The sequence below is a fragment of the Rhyacophila brunnea genome, unplaced genomic scaffold, assembly GCF_057557595.1.
Source record: "Rhyacophila brunnea isolate RB1 unplaced genomic scaffold, BYU_Rbru_1.0 scaffold_10, whole genome shotgun sequence".
In the NCBI taxonomy this organism is placed as follows: Eukaryota; Metazoa; Arthropoda; class Insecta; order Trichoptera; family Rhyacophilidae; genus Rhyacophila; species Rhyacophila brunnea.
In genome coordinates this window covers 43115816-43132641 of record NW_028232752.1, presented here as the reverse complement: position 1 = coordinate 43132641, position 16826 = coordinate 43115816, and the positions used below count along the sequence as shown (strand labels likewise).

General features: G+C 32.2%; 2 protein-coding genes across 2 annotated transcripts; both read left to right on the top strand.

Annotated features, from left to right (window-relative positions):
• The first annotated feature begins 209 nt into the window (after nucleotides 1-209).
• On the top strand, nucleotides 210-3412 carry LOC147079236 (uncharacterized). The gene is made up of 2 exons (XM_085949150.1): nucleotides 210-365; nucleotides 566-3412. The coding sequence occupies exons 1-2, from the start codon at nucleotides 315-317 to the stop codon at nucleotides 2039-2041; spliced, it is 1527 nt and encodes a 508-aa protein (XP_085805276.1). The 5' UTR covers nucleotides 210-314; the 3' UTR covers nucleotides 2042-3412.
• Nucleotides 3413-7698: 4286 nt separating this feature from the next.
• On the top strand, nucleotides 7699-16767 carry LOC147079235 (uncharacterized). Its single transcript, XM_085949137.1, has 7 exons — nucleotides 7699-7899; nucleotides 9678-9905; nucleotides 11029-11165; nucleotides 12869-12952; nucleotides 14689-14858; nucleotides 15175-15434; nucleotides 16460-16767. The coding sequence occupies exons 1-7, from the start codon at nucleotides 7748-7750 to the stop codon at nucleotides 16674-16676; spliced, it is 1248 nt and encodes a 415-aa protein (XP_085805263.1). The 5' UTR covers nucleotides 7699-7747; the 3' UTR covers nucleotides 16677-16767.
• The last annotated feature ends 59 nt before the right edge of the window (nucleotides 16768-16826 follow it).

Genomic DNA, 16826 nt, shown 5'->3' with positions numbered 1-16826 from the left:
AACGGTAAACAAAACGTCAAATCTCAAACTGTTGTTTCCTGTTTACTTTGTACGCATGCGCATTGGGCCAATTTATGAAACGTCAAACGATTGGAAACTTCACTGGAACGTACCTATTATTACAATAAAATACTTCATTATGCGGGTAACACCATCGTCAGCCCGCGCTGTCAAAACAAAAGTGTATTAGTCTATGGTTATTGGTAAAAACAAAACACTTAAGCGCTTCGAATAGTAATAAAAAAGGAAGAGAGATAAATCGTTAAAGATTGTCCACATCCATTATATTTATTCATAGAGTTTTTATAATTATCATGCCGCAAGAATTTCGTGTTCTGAGGTGTTACAAATGCGACACTTTCCAGGTAAGAAAGATAGGATGAATTTTTTTATAATAGGTATGCTCTTTATAAAAGCATCTACCTATATGCAGTCAATTTTCCATTTGAAACTATCAATTAAAACAGTCATCTAATCGTCGTTAGCATAGTTTAATTAAGTAGGTATTTTATGTTTTAGAGTCTGGAGATGTAAGTAATTATTTTGCTTTTAAATTTTTTTCCAGGTTCACTTGGTGAAGAAATCAAATAAATGGGAATGTAAAATTTGCGGAGACAAGCAATCCTTGAAGCAAGTATACGGCACCGGGACAGGAAACGAATGTCGGCAGCATGTTCAAAAATTGAATCGGCTACGGATGCTCAAAGAACAAGGATTTTCAAATACCGAAACAAATTATGATACCTTCAGTTCAATCACACATAATGATAATTCTGTTTTGAAAGACCAAGAAGATATTTTTCGAGATAATCAATATTTCAACTGCACCTCAAATATTGGATTCGTTCGAAATAATGGTCAACAATTTGATACTGGCCCAAATAACCTTAGTGATAATGTTATGTCAAATTTACCACCTAAAGAAGAGACCCATGCTATTAACAAATGGGATAAATATTTGGAAAAAGATCAATCTCTTGAAACCAACAGTTCTTACAATGATGATCTATTTAATGGAGTTAAATGTGTTTTAGAATTGCCATCCAATAAAAAGAAGAAACGTAATAATATAAGTTATTCCAGTAGCAGTGTTAAGAAATTTAAGGCTAAAATAGATGCCCAAGAAGATAGTTTCGAAAGCAAAAATGATGTTATTGAAAGAACTTTTGAGAACGATAACGGAGAATATTGGGATTCGGCTACAAAAGTAAATGAATGTTGGGAGGAAATAGATTATAATGAAACCAACAATGTACCGGTTATGAATGTGGATAATAATCCTATGCCAACAAACAAAGGGTCTAAATATATGGATTCAACATGTGAAGTACAAAATGTACATCCACACAGATCCAGTTTGCATCATGGGGATACTGTCAGCACTTTGAGTCGTTTCTCCACAACACAGTATTATGATAATCAAAATACTTCACAAAAATTAGAATCAAATAATAAAGTTGATGCGTCCAAAAGGATGAAATACATCGACCCTTCAACTGAAGATATTCCAATTCAAACGAGTAACATAACTTTTGTCAATAACATTACTAATTCATATAAATGTAATAATTTGAATATTGATACAAAAAATTCTAAATGGTCTAAATATTTAGATGTATCTGACATTGATAATAATAGTACCAAGAACAATCAAAATCATCATAACGGACGTTTTAAAGATGCTAATAATATTACTTCACTGACTATCAATAAGCTTAATAAGACCATTGCAAGCTCTTTTAATAATAATTGTCCGACTTTAACTAAAGATTCTCTTGAATGTAAAGAATTAAATGAATTGAAACTTGATAATAGTACAGAAAAACGTCGATTGCTTCCTACAGCATCAATATCAAATATCAAATCTGCTCTAAGTAAATTTGAGGTGGTGAAGGAAAACCTTAAAACTATGCAAAGTAAATCCACCGGAAATGTTAATCACTCCAAAGATCCTATACTCGAAAATGATGGTAAAAAATTTACATTCGACTCTTTCAACAACAATGATGACATGGATTTAGAAAATATTTTTAATGTATAAAATTCGATGTAACAGGTTTGTTCCTGCAAATGTAGTGGAGGATTTTCTGAGGTTGGGTGCGAATACGGTTTCCATGTTAAGTCAAACTCGAACCAAACCAGACCAAAATGGTCTAAAATGATTGTAAGTCGGCTCAAGCTCAGAGGCTTAACCTTTTATATGCCTTACGATATTACTATGACAGTATCTGACAGACCACAGATTTTGTAGTAAAAATAAAACGTAATATAAGTATATTTTTAGGAAATATATTGAATGTATGTATATTATCATAAAGACTTATTGAATACATACATAATGTGTCATTTGTCCTGCCAGTTGCGCAGAAAAATAAATTTAAAATTTTTACAAAACGTCATGGTTGTCACAGAACTTCACGTAAACTGTTGTCATCGTAGGCCAACCCTGTCCAAGAAATCTTCATCCAGATGTTCTCCTTCCATTTTGAGGCGGAAAAAATCAGAAGTTTTCGACGTAAAGTAAAAAAAAATGTTCAAAGACAACAAACACTTCACGTATTATAATTATGAGTGGGTAATATAAAAATATAGATAAAAAAAACTTAACACAGTGCTCTTTATCCTGATACCCTAAAATCTTATGAAATGTACAAACACAGACTGATTACACAAACTGCACAATCGCAGATATAAAACAAGTAAACGCACTGAAGAATTTCCGTAATAATGTTATCAATTTTTAAATACGCAATTTTCTTTTCACATGTAATGATTTAAAAACCCACAGGAAAGAAATAGACTATAAAATCACAATATTCCACCCGCAAAATATGTCAAGTAATATTAGATACACCGTGTTGAAAAATGTTCCAGCTATTGAATGGGGAATCCTCTCCGTTTATTCTATATAGTGTGATAACCCTGCAATAACGACACACGTTGAATGTAGAGCGAAACTCTTACCAAAATCGCTGTAATACTGATAATTTTCATGGTTCTTCGTGGCTTATTATCTCATAATTATTCAAACAGATGTCAGTGTGTTTAATTTTTTAGGTTATGCAAATCAATCAACAGCGGCTAGTAATTTGAGTTTAAAGTCACATGAGATAACTTGCGAAGTTTGTATGTGCGACCTGTGGATCATGGCCTCATAGAGCGAGAAAACTCGCTGAAGGCATAGATCCGGTTAAACTGCTTTTTAATGACTGAGAATGTTGTCATCAAGTCACAGTAACTGATCATGGAAACTAAATATAATATTATACTGGTGTCAATGCCATGATGTCAAAAAATCAGTGCTCTTATCTGTTTAGTCATCTGTAAAGCACACTGAAATTCAATTCGACATAAATATAGCCATAAATCATAACTGCCAGCTATGTTGCTCATAGCCACGACGGTGACGCAACTTGACCTCTTATCAAAACACATAAACGTTGTACATTCGACAAAGAAACAGCAATTTTTTATGGGCGTTTATGAAAATTAGAAGGCAGAAATATGGGGTGCATTAATTGTCAATTAAAAATATACAAATGCACGGTTGTCAGTGTCATTTCAACATGATCTTTGCCAGTTGACATTTCTGTGTGTGCGGAGGAGGTACATTAAGTTATAAGTATGTATTTTGTGAATGTCAGCAAAATGACATTGACCGTGTTAGAGTTAAGACCAATTTGTGTCTGCGACCCGGCTAAATTACATATTATTCAAAATTTGCATGCGAGAACAAACTTAACTAGATTTAATAAGTTTTTATTGTACATATCACAATATAATCATTATAATAATATAATACTCTAGAAATTATTAAATAATATTAGGCGCCCGCCCTCTTTATAAGCCCTCTTTTTTATTTCATCATAACATGATGTTTAATAAGAGTCTCTTGTTGCAAAACAATAATCCATTTATGTTATCCTTTCTGAATTTGCATAAACATAATGACATTCATGGATTGTTTTAATAACTATAATAATATTATCTTGGTGTTTTTGTTATTATTTGAAAAAAATTGTTTCTATTATAATACATTTTAACACAAAATGCATTTATTTTAATTGATACTTTATTTAAGCCTGTTATCTGTTTATGTAATTCATTTCACAAAAGAGGTGCGAGTCACATCTGATGGAGGAATGGACATGTACCTAACCAAATTTTTTTTTTTTTTCAACGGTACATGTTCAAACACGCGCGTTAACATGATCTTACTCCCTACTTCAGTTATAGTTTGTCAATTTATGGCTACGGCCGTATGTTGTGGCTTAACCACTGGGAAATGCCAAAAGAAATCGCGTATTTCAAAAAAATACTACCTTATTCTTAGTTTAATAATAATTATTATAAAACAATCATTATTCGTCGGATGTTTATCACACTTGAATAGTTAAAAACATAGCTTATAATCAGTATCTTTAGAATTATCTTCAAATGTGTTAATCTTGCCCATTTTTTGAATAATAAAATGCCTAATTCTTGTCAAATTTGGGATTACAGATTATCAATATAATTTTTTATCGTAAATATTTCACTAAGTATAATAATGTCAACCTGGAACCAAATCATGAACTGGAAAAGACGTGCGGAGGACCGTTCCGGCTGGAGGACGGCGGTGGATGAGGCCAGGGCTCGAGCTGTAGCGCCATCGAAGAAGAAGAAGAATGTAAATTTTACTAATGGTTTTATAAATGCGTTTAAAAAATAATAAATGTAAAAAATCTTAACACCACTGCACGTGGATGTACTGAAATATGACCATATTTTAAAACATTAGAGCGAAATGTTTAAAATAAATATAAAGGATAATAAGGCTTCAAAATTATATAAATAGATTATATACAACGTTTAAGGAATGTCCAGGATTACACTTTGAAAATACCATAAAAGCTCCATTTTGAACTACGCGGCGCACATCCCCCCTTAACCAGAGCGATAAATTTCTTGTCCAAAATGGGATAAATGTGGGATCGAACCTGTTTAAATAAGTCAACAGACATCAGTGGTGAAGGGTGACTTGGAACAAGGTAGGCTGTGGAAATCAGAGAAAAAGAACACACTTGTGAGGTGTTTATACTTACTGGAAATAAGAAGATAATACGACATTACTACTGATTAATAGGTAAGTATACACTAATGATAACGACACTCAAATTCGATGAAATCTCAATAATTCACTGACGACATAAAATTAAGCGATGAGTTTAAATTATGTACCTACTTATTTTTCTAAACATTTATACACATTAGATAAAATTATTTTGTTTTTAAAAACATTCTATATTTATTTATATGTGATTGAATGCCATATAATTTTTTTTTTAAATTATTAATTATTTTAATAATATGTTATATGCAAAGATTTAGGCTTATGCATTAGAGTCTATCGTTTTGTATGCAATGCTCCAGGCATCCTGAGGTCATATGACATAAAATCCATACAGAAAAACATCACTTTACCCGGAAAATTATTAAACAAACTTGTTAAAAGCATGTCGCGTCGTGGAATATTATTTTATTTATTTATAATACATTCCTTCTTTCTTACATATACGACAGATGTCGTTGGCAAATAAAATTATTTTTATTAAGAAGGTAGGCTTTAAAAAAATAATTGCCTAGTATAGAGTCTTCGCCACTGACAGACATGTACACGAATTTGCAATAATCATCCTCATAATATTGTGTAGGTGGAGTAAATTTTTCGACTGGGTTGCTAAGCCAGCATACCGAGAGTGATAAGCTAAACGGGTAAAAGGGATATTTTAGCAAAAATTAGTTATTCAATGTGTACGTCGCGATCAATCTCCAGTAGGTAGGTACCATAGTAATAATTCCAGACAATCATTTTTACAATGCATGATCACTATAATAGCTCTAACCGCTGTGTGATCTTCGATACGTCCTCTAATATAACAATAATTGGTTATTGATAGTACGTACATCACGTAAGCAACAAGTTTCAAATATATTATTATAATATATGAAAAAGTTTACATGCTTTAAAAATCTGTGAAATAAGGGTAGGTATGTAGTTGCAATGACGTCTCGTTTGGATAGGTAGGTTATGTATTGATTGGGAAGCGGCAAATTAAAGATGGATTACGAATAATAGAACTTTTGAGTATAGATTCCGTGGAATTAACGCTATCTCCTGCGGCGCTAACGAGAATATTGTAAATGTGTGTAAGTATCAGAATTGTAATTATTTTTATTATTTGTTGGCACCTTTACGTTTATCCGTTTAAAACACGAAAATAATTTAGTAGAAGTAAGTAATCAAAGTTGTTGACACTAAATTATAATATTCTATGACCAATAGTTCTTCAATAATTCTACGCCATCCAACCACCGAAATTTGGGTTTACACAATATGGATTATAGGTACTATATATATACAATACTATAATAGTATGGCATATGCGGATAAGGTACAATAATAATTGTTATTGAGTAATTACATGAACGCGGATTTGCAATAATCACCATTATTGCAAAGCAGGAAGAAAAATGTTTTCCAACTATTCCTTATTAATCTATTTACGAAAAAAATATTTGAAATGCGTACTCAGATGTCTATAAGCAGAGTCGTTTACGAAGGGTGTTTTTAATTCTTAAAATGCTGTCTCCATTAGTAACTCAATGCTTACTATAACAATAGAAATTGAGTGTCAGTAAGTTCGTAAGTCGCTACAAGTACACGGTATAATCTGTCGCGTGTCAGACAGATTCATACAAATTTAACGGATATTTTTATTCATAGAGCGATTCCAGTGCAGTCATATCGAACCTTTAAGTTCAACGAATTCAAAATATGAAAAAAATTATGACCAAAATAAACCGCACACCCATCTTTAAAATGATTGATCCGTGTAGATGAATACCTACTTAAACGAACTGGTCTTCTTTGATCCGTAGTTACAAAATATTTTGAAGTATACCTCTGAAACTTTATCCGACAATAAGCTACCCAAGAGACTGATTCTCGACAAGCCATGCGCAAACTTTGAATAATAAATTCGATTCGAATATTAAATTCAAGAGAAGCTTTATGGCGAAAATCATGGCCCCCACATCATAAAGCGGGCCCCTAGGCCTGGATTTTCGGCGGACCCCTACCTATCGCTGGGGTTAAGGGCAGTGTGATGCTCTACTGAATTCCAGGATTCCAATAGACAAAATTAAGGGTATTCCATGTATTTTTAGCGATTATTTTGTATAATTGAATAAAATCACTTGACTTACGAAGTTGTCGAATATCGACAGGCAATAATCAAAAATTACACTGCACATATACCCACCAAAAGGAAAAATTTTGATTAGCTGGTTAGAACATATTAAAAGAAGACTGATATAATATGGTAATAATGTAAATTACAATTATTTAACCGTTTTGCGGATTTACGAATTTAAGAAAATGGTTTTTCATCACTTATACTTGCTAGATACTATCATAACTGATTTTTTTACCTTCTTGCGTTAGAACAAGAATTATTATTATGTATTATTATTTGAGTATTTTACTCAACATGCCGTCAGTCTGACAATAACTTCTGATCGACAAGGTAGCATTTAACAACTAAAATAGAAAAGTTCAATAAAATATTTAATACTTACTACCGAATTGCCGATTAATATATTTTAAAGATTCACCATGAAGACATCATTATTATTTCTAATCGCCTTAAGAAGTGTATATTCTTCGGGCTTCTTTGACGTCGATGACATCCTCAGAGCAGACTTGATGCCCAGCGCATTACTAATGTTGGATGGGTCTGACTCTAGGAATTTTTCTTCAGTTCAATTAAATCGTGGTGGAAATAGTAAAAATAAAAGTGAAGATTTAAGCTCCAATGGATCATGGTTTGATGCTTATGCCACAATGGGATTCCACAGGTATATGCTTAAAAATGTTTATAAATATAATTGAGGAACTGAGGTTGAAAATTAATAATAATATGTTGAATAAATTAATTTTAAAGTTAAATAATGTGCGATTGTAAATTCTACACAACAGCTGTTTCCCAACATTTTTTAATTGAGCCGATGTTCGAAAATGATCTATTATTAATATTCCAAGAAAAATATTGATATCATTATTAGTGTTCATAGTATTTTCCAGCCTGGAAACAATAATCTAATTTGGTCCATAATAAATTTCCATCTTATGGAGTTATCCAACGTTAGGAATAAAGTGATTATTATTATTTTTCAAACAAAACAGTTACATGTCTGAATCCCATTTTATTATCAAATTATTTTGACTGTGAATTTTAGATTTGGTTGGTATTTTTTTTAAAACCATATCCGATTCTAATAGGATCATATGGGCTTCCACAGAGTGGAGGTTTGTATTAACAGATTTTGTTTTTATGAGAAATGGATGTCAGCCACTTGCTCAACCTATTAGGTCCATACTCTGACTCATACACACATTGAAAAACAATTATGTGTAATCGCCAGACCCAGTATTCGAACCTGGGACCCACGACATGAAAGGCCAATGCTTTAGCCGCGCGGCCATCGTGGATTTTGGTTTTGGTTTTAGTATTTCTGCAATCGAGTACTGGATTGAGTCCCGTCAAAATGGAAACGACGACTGAATTCACAAAAAGGCTTAGAGATTAGAATCTTAAAAATGTATTTATAAATTAAACTAGTTATACATAATATAACATTATGATAATTAAATTTACTAAATATAATATGGATTTATTAATTAAGTTGAAGGGGACGTAGCCGTGATTTACTTCATGGAATAAATTAGTAACCGCCTAGTTATTATAGTGTGTTTTATTTTATTAAATACAAAGTCTAATTAAGAATAATTAGAAGTAAATTTGCACAACCATTAAAATAATTAATTTATAATATTATTTGCTTAGGTAGGTACTTAAAACATCTGCATTGTCATTCATAGTTGTAGTACATGAAGTTTTTAATTTACCTATCTATTACATCTTTTCATATTTACACGGTTTTCTTATGGTGTATGGCAACATAGATTGTACTAGGTATATAAGATTAAAACTAGGGGTAGAGTTGGGTTTCGGGAATTTCCCGACGGGAGTTCTCGAGAAATTTTCGAGATTTTCATTCCCGAATCTCGAGAATTGAAATTTTTAACATTTCGGGAAATCCAGGATCTCGAGAATCTGTCCTCGGGATTCGGGATTTCTTTATTATCAAATATTAATTGAAAAAACGATTTTCTATATGAAAAAAGTGGACAGAAAACACAAAACGTTCAAAGACTGATCAGGGCATTTAACACAGTTAAGCCAACGTCGACTCAAAATGAGCGCAATTTTTGCAACATCAGGAAATTTTTTGTCTCAAAAACGTATGCGATTGTCAGACGCAGAGATTGACAGTCTGTGTTTTTTCAAATTCTATTTTAATAAGTAATGTTTTGAATTATTTTTGTTTTTCTACTTCTGTTTTGTTTGTCTTCTTACATAAACAAATAAAAATCATATTTTTTTGGAATTTGTCTGTTTTTACACTGATTTTAGGATTTTTACAGGTTTTTTAAAAAAATTCCCGATATCTCGAGAATTCTTTTCTGAAAATCCCGAATCTCGAGATTGAGATTTTCTCGGGAAATACCCAACTCTAACTAGGGGTAATATATTATTGCAATAATAATTAATAATGCCTGGTGAATGTTATAGGAAAATGTTGAACGAATATCTTTGTCGAAATTTTGTCGCCGACGAAATTCTCTATCAAATGCAGCAACCTCTTATATCGAACAGATTGGGTAGACCTTTCAAAAGCCCAATAGAAGAAGAAAAACTGTTTTACACTACTAATAGAAAATCTAGGACTGAGCTAGCCGATGTCAAAGAAAATTTATTGTCTGATCCTGGGTCGTCTGCATACAGGGATTGGTTAACAAAGTAACTACATATTTCTTTTTTATTTATACTATGACTACTAGTAATACAGTTTTCAGTGATGCACTTAAATCAATTATTAGTAGTAATTAATAAAGCTATTAGGAGAAAATGCAACAAAACTCAACATTCGGAAAATGACAAAAACATCTTTTTGGGTTAGCAATCTTGAGACATGTAGACATTTATTCGTATATCTACGAATATGAGAACAAAAAACAATATAAATAAATGGCAAGGTGGCGGTCGGCAATCAGATTTCACATCATTTTAAATATTACATTTTTTTGTGAAAATTTCTGAATAAGACAATCAAGAAGTACATAACACTATCAATCGCGTCGTCTTTTGCTTAAAGCTAATAGTAGAGAAAATGACAGAACTTCTTATTTCATGTGTCGTGGTTTCGAATCTAAAATGGGCCAAATTATTCTCAACTTGTCTTAAAGTATAGTATAAAGTATAATAATACTTATATTATATTTTGTAACTATAATATGGATCCAGCACACGGGTTGGAAGAATTTATGATATCCAATCTTCACAAAAGTCTATTTAGACATTTCTACGCTATGAATATTTTAATAAATTGATATTTGAGTCGCCTAGAGTCATAACTCACATTTTGCATTTTTGTCATTTTTTAGTTAAATATACCAAGTGATTCTAAAGGAATTATTATCTATATAAAGAAAAATAGTTGGCTATCAAAAGTCACTTTAAATCATATGAAAATCGTTGACAACGCTGACTGTTGGTGTTATAACTCACATTTTTCAATGAATAATGTGAGTTCTGTCATCAAGGATTTTCTAACAAATCAGGGAGCTCTATTTCTCATAATGTGCTGTGTGTCTGCAGCCTTAGGAGTATTATATAATTATTTAAAATATATATATATAAATCGACTAACTCACTCAGTAATATTCAAGGGAGTTCAATACTTGTCTTCTAATTACAACAAACAGTGCTCTGGTGTTTTTTTGCGATTATCTCAAAACTAGATTTTTAGAATATGTGAGTTAAGACTCTAGGCAACTCATTTGTTTGATTTGATTTATATGTCACTTATATGTGGCTAATTCAATGTTACCTTATCCGATTTTATATAATATTATTATTCAAGAACAGCTACATTGGAAGATATATATCGTCACTATGATAAGGACGTTGCGAATCCAAGAGACGGAGAAGAGGGTAGTGTGGAATACGACGGTGGTGAAATTACAGGATATGCCATGCCAGGACCCACAATTGGAGCAGGTAAAAAATATCTAGTTGATATGCCTAATATACCTACGTATAATTATTTTCTAGATTTTAAAATAGTTAGGTATTGTATAATAACAAATCAAAATAAGTATTCTACGATTGCAAATTATGGCAAAATAGTATACACAGATTATCTTTTCTTCGTTATAAATTATAAATGAATCTAAACGGTTAGTTATTACTTGTTTTATCACCTTCAATAAAAATTTTGGTATAAATTAACAAAGTAGGTACATGTTATTGTAAGTAATTTAAAAAATAAACACATCGTGTTCCAGTCGAGAAACTTTGTGCACCGCTATCTTAATATTTTGTACGAGTGGTTCGTAACAGGTGACATCACATGCACTCACAAGATGAAAATGTTACAATCTGTGGATATTATGACTGCTGTGATGATCTCCTCACTGACTGTATAATAATATTTATAATAACAGTATTTTCCACATCCGTGCACCCAACACCGAAACGTATTAAATTGTACTGTGTTAATTTGTGGAAAATAACCAGTAGCGGATTATCCTATTGGCGCTAGAGGTGTAAGCCTTATGGTCACGTGCATACTGAATATTCCTCAAAGTACACAAGGAATTTCAACTAAAAACGAATTGTCCATCTTTTCATTTTTTCATCAGAGATTTTTACGAAGCAAAATTACATTACATTAAATTACATTCTACATAATTTTAGAATTTAGTCTGAAACATCAAACATGATTATTAAAGCTTGTGATTTCTCGAATATTCGAAGAATTTTAGGAAATTTTGTTGTTTTTACTAAAATTCCGGGATATTATGCGTCCCTCTAATCAGTATCCTGGACAAGGACTTCAATTACTTGACTTAAAACCGGAATAGTTGGCATCCCTAGTTATATTCTGTATATTGATTTACCAAACAGTTCAATAAATGAGAATTATTTGAGTTTGGAGAAGAATAAAAATAGCCTCACGTAATGGCAAGAAAAAATTTAAACCAGGTACCCATATAGTTTCTTGTTCTTCAGCTGTACTTTTCAATAGTTTTTTTTCTAGAAATTTTTGTTTGGAACATTTAAAGTCTAGCACGGATACAATTACTCGTGGCTGCGACAGATCGGTACTTGATACTCTCGCCGATACGAGCGCGGCCGAGTGCGAGAGTGTAGTAGACGCGCTCGAACTCCATCGTGCACTGAGTACCTATCAAAGTCTTGCCGAGTGGCTCAGCGAAATGCCTCGGCAAATGTATGATACGTCATTATGGATCATGTGCGCGGTGATATTGGGGGAATGTACGAAATCATGAGCTACGAACTCGACGACTAGATACCTATCAAGGCTTGCGTATTTGACGTGCACGGATATGCCATATAAGCAGTATGAGAATCACGGTCTTCACCGAATGGTAACCAAAAATGAATACGTTAGTGGTAATATCTGTACGTGCCTAGTATCGTAATCCATAACTGCAAATAAATTGGTTTGTGAAAGAATAAGAATAAAAATACGACCCCTTAAAAAACATTGTTTACATCCTGCGTCTTTTTAAAATGCACATATTGTTTTTTTCAATCAATATGTATATTGGGTTCCAGGGCTTTTGCCCAATAATCTGAGCTAATATCTAACATTAGTTATGGTACCTCTATATTATATGATATAGGTATGTAATAATAGTTTGTGTTTTTATATATCTTTTCGTGTCGTTTTTAAGAAATGAGTTCCTATCCACACCAATTTGGAGGCTTCATCCACCCAGAATTGATACAACATGAAGAAGATTCAGAAAAACATGGAGGTATTTTTTTGTTTGTTACGGTTGGGTCTGATTATTTTTTATATATTGATGTCTTAATGACGTGATAAACAATGCATTTCATCTTTGCCTTGCTAAATGATAATATTATTATATATTATGTATTAGTGGCGTAGCTCTGGAAATCGGAACCCTACGCAAAGATCATACACGGCCTCCCCTGTGTTTATTAAAAATAAAATCCGAAATCAAAGACGAGAGATTTTTAGTTTTTCCTTACAAAAATTTCTCCGACCTGATCGACTTTTTCACCGATTTATTTTGTTCAAAGTCAATAGCGAGAGCGTTTTTCAGCTTCCTTTCAGTATTTTTTAAATGTATTTTTTTAATCTATATTTTTGTGTTTTAATTTATGTATTCATGTCCATATGATCCTATTAGGATTGGACATGGTCGAAAGAAGAAGAATAATATGTGTACGTGTAGCCAACGTTTATTAAGTATAATTTTGCCGAAAATGACTTAAGTATACAATATTGTCTACCTAAATTATCATAAGTATAATATTATGTCAGGGCCAATTCACACACGTCTATTTATAACAGCAACAGGAAATTCTTAAAACAATAAATACATAAATACGTCATGAACCTTAAGGATAATACGAAAAATCTTAAATTGCATTTAATGAATTTAATTTACAGGACGTAATGTAGAAACTGTTTGGAAATCGTGTACAGAAAATATAAAATTCACAAACAATTTATCAGCCTAGAATTATTAAGGGCCTCTTATCTAGCTGGATCCCAATGCTTTGCATATTTTGGCAATATGGTAGCGAGTTGTGTGCAAACTAAAAAGGGAGATAAGTTTAAAATCAATCATTTTCAGTAGAGCCAAAAGAAGATTGAAATTTGTACAGCTTTCTCTGGATTATAAGGGTCCTGTGTGAATTTTGCAAATATTCATCTACGGCTGTGACTAGTTCCCTTTTTTCCTGCATGCATTATGATTAATTTGACATAATATTTAACTCCTTTCACTATTATATTATTATCATTTTACTAACTTTTACTCTCTTTTCTTCTCGTACGCAGATATTATTTGATATTTTTATATCAATCAAAAGCATTTATCTTGAGGTGTTCATAAGTTATTTGAACTAATGGCACTAATAACTTAACAAAGAGGTAGATCAAAATATTATCAATTTCAATGGTCGTTAATAAAAATTGTGTAAATATATTATTTAGAAAAGTACCTACCTACCGTAAATATTTACATTTTCAATTAAATACTATTTGTGGATGTAAAAATAAATGTCTGTAAGTAAATCACATGTAAAATATCAGGGGGAGGGATTCTTTCTCTACAAAAGTTAGTTTATTTTATGTAGTCGTTCGTGATTTTTTTATCTACAGAATTATGTAAGTAGATTAATATTAAAATTATTAGTAGAAAAGTTCTTTTTTAAGTCAAAGTTCTGTAGACCGAATAATTAGAGACTAAAAAAATTGAAAGTCAGAAAGAAAAAATACATAATATATTATTTTAACCATTCAGTTTTTTTACAATATTATTTCCTGTGTCATTATAACTAATAAGAATTTTTTATCAACTAACATATTGAGTTAAAAGCATTAAAAAGTTTTGGGTACCTACTCGTAATAACAAAATCCAAATTTATGGACCGATCCATGTTCTGATATATCTACTATTAAAGATGTTACTGTATAAACTTTGTTGTTTTCTTTTTGATGATGTGATGGAACTAGCAGGTGGCTACGATTATACTCCACATCACGTGCATTACCACGAAGGCGATGACGATGAGAAAAGCTCTCACAATGGACTGGCGCTTAACGATGTATTTGACATTGCTCTAACAGCTCTGGCATTTCTTTCATTCGGCATGTTTATCCTTCAAGTCATCATGTGTATAACAGCCGTGAGTACCAAACACATACAAACCCTTTTATTTTTATTTAAATCCTTTACAATCAAATTTAAATCTTTCTCATGAAGTTACATTGTTTTTAGTTTTATTTTTTACTTGTGACACCCTTACAAACTTAGAGTATATTAAGGCATCGCAAAACGCAGGACCCAATTGAACATAATCACTGCAATTGCCTAAACCGAGTATGAGAAAGTGAATAATTTAAGTTTGGGCCGCTTTACTTGAAAATTTTCTGGGTTGATCAGAGATATCCCAAGAGATAAACACATAGGTATATGCATAGTTTTAATGTAAAATATTACAGAGTAATACACCTCCAATGATGCCGATGATGGATGGAACCGGGGGTGATGCTGAAACTTTCGACGATGTCAGATATAAGCGGGATGCCCCAAATGCCAATATGCAAATAAACGAATTGGCAAAAAGAGTATTGACTTCTATAGAAATTGGAATGGAAGCTGAAAAAGACCACGGAGAATGTCTTCGAAGAAATCTTTGCGAAAACAATAAGTATTCCAGAAGTTTGAAAGATGGGCAGAAGATATGGATACCCGTTTGGGGGTAACGTTAAACATTTTATTATCTGTTAGTTATACTAATAATTTGATAGGTTATAGCTCTCCATATATAAAGTAAACTACTGCAGCTTAGGTGGGCAGGAGATATCCACCAATTATTATTCGAGATTATAATTCTGCTGGATCGTGGAAGGAGAGTTGAAGCTGCTTGGTATACAGAAATGATCAGATACTACCGAAGACCTGTAGGCTGGATTTGGGTTTCCGAAGAAGATAATAATTGAGATAACTAAGCCCTAAGGGCGTAAATGACAATTTTCGTCTTTACACAAGAGTAATTATAAATAAGAATTTTATCGATTTCTTGATATTATAATATTAGGTAGGTATCTATATTTTGCAATGACTTCCATACAAATAAAAAGTATTAAGTTACTTTGTAATGGATAACCATGTTTTGCAGCAGTTTTCTGACAATATTCCAAATAGTGTTACCTCACAACTAATTTTCATAAAAAAGTCCTTCCGGCTTAGCAACTTTAATTATTATTATATAGCTGATCATACAAGCAATAAGTACCAAGGTACTACAAAGTAATGCAATACATTATATTATGTAATGTTGGATAGTAAGCAAGATAGCGAGGGGTGCCGAACGAGACAAACCGATACGATAGGCGCGATGTAATTCTTCACAGAACAACATTGATATAGCGAGATAGACTGGAAGTTTTATTAACAAATTATTTCTATTCGTGCAATCCGTTGTCACTGCATTGAATAAAACACATATTGAAAAATAATATGTATTTTATTATAAACGTGGGATTCGGGATCCATAGTATGAAAAACGGATGCTATAACTTAGTACTTGCTTACTTTTACAATACAGTTTAGATAATAATTACTTATCCAAGATTTTGCAATTAGTTTTCATATAACAATACGAGATTTTCTTTTGACTGAAGTGTCAAATTATTACTAGATGAATGATACTAGTATGATTCACTACCATAATGATGAATGTCTGATGAAAGTTGACTCCACTCTTTTCTGATATTATTTTAGGCTTGGAATGAGCTGGCTTTCAAGCCGGTTAATATCTGGTCCTGCAGCCACGACCACCATGTTGGATTCTCTCCGAGCATGCGCATTGGGATTGGCCAATGTGGACTGCGCAACCCACTACTCCGGATGTGATGTGAGACATCTGTTGAGGAATCGACGAAGCGGGAGACAGAGACGGTCGGCATCTAGCGGGGAAAACAAGGGAGACGGCGGGTAGAAGAACAAGTTCGTTTGCCGTTTTCACAGCAACCGGAATATCGCATTTACACTGTATTACAAGTTTCAAACAAAACCCGATAGGTGAAATTCAATGCAAAACTTCTTCATGTTTTTTTACTTTACAATAATTTTTGTTTTACCGTATGTA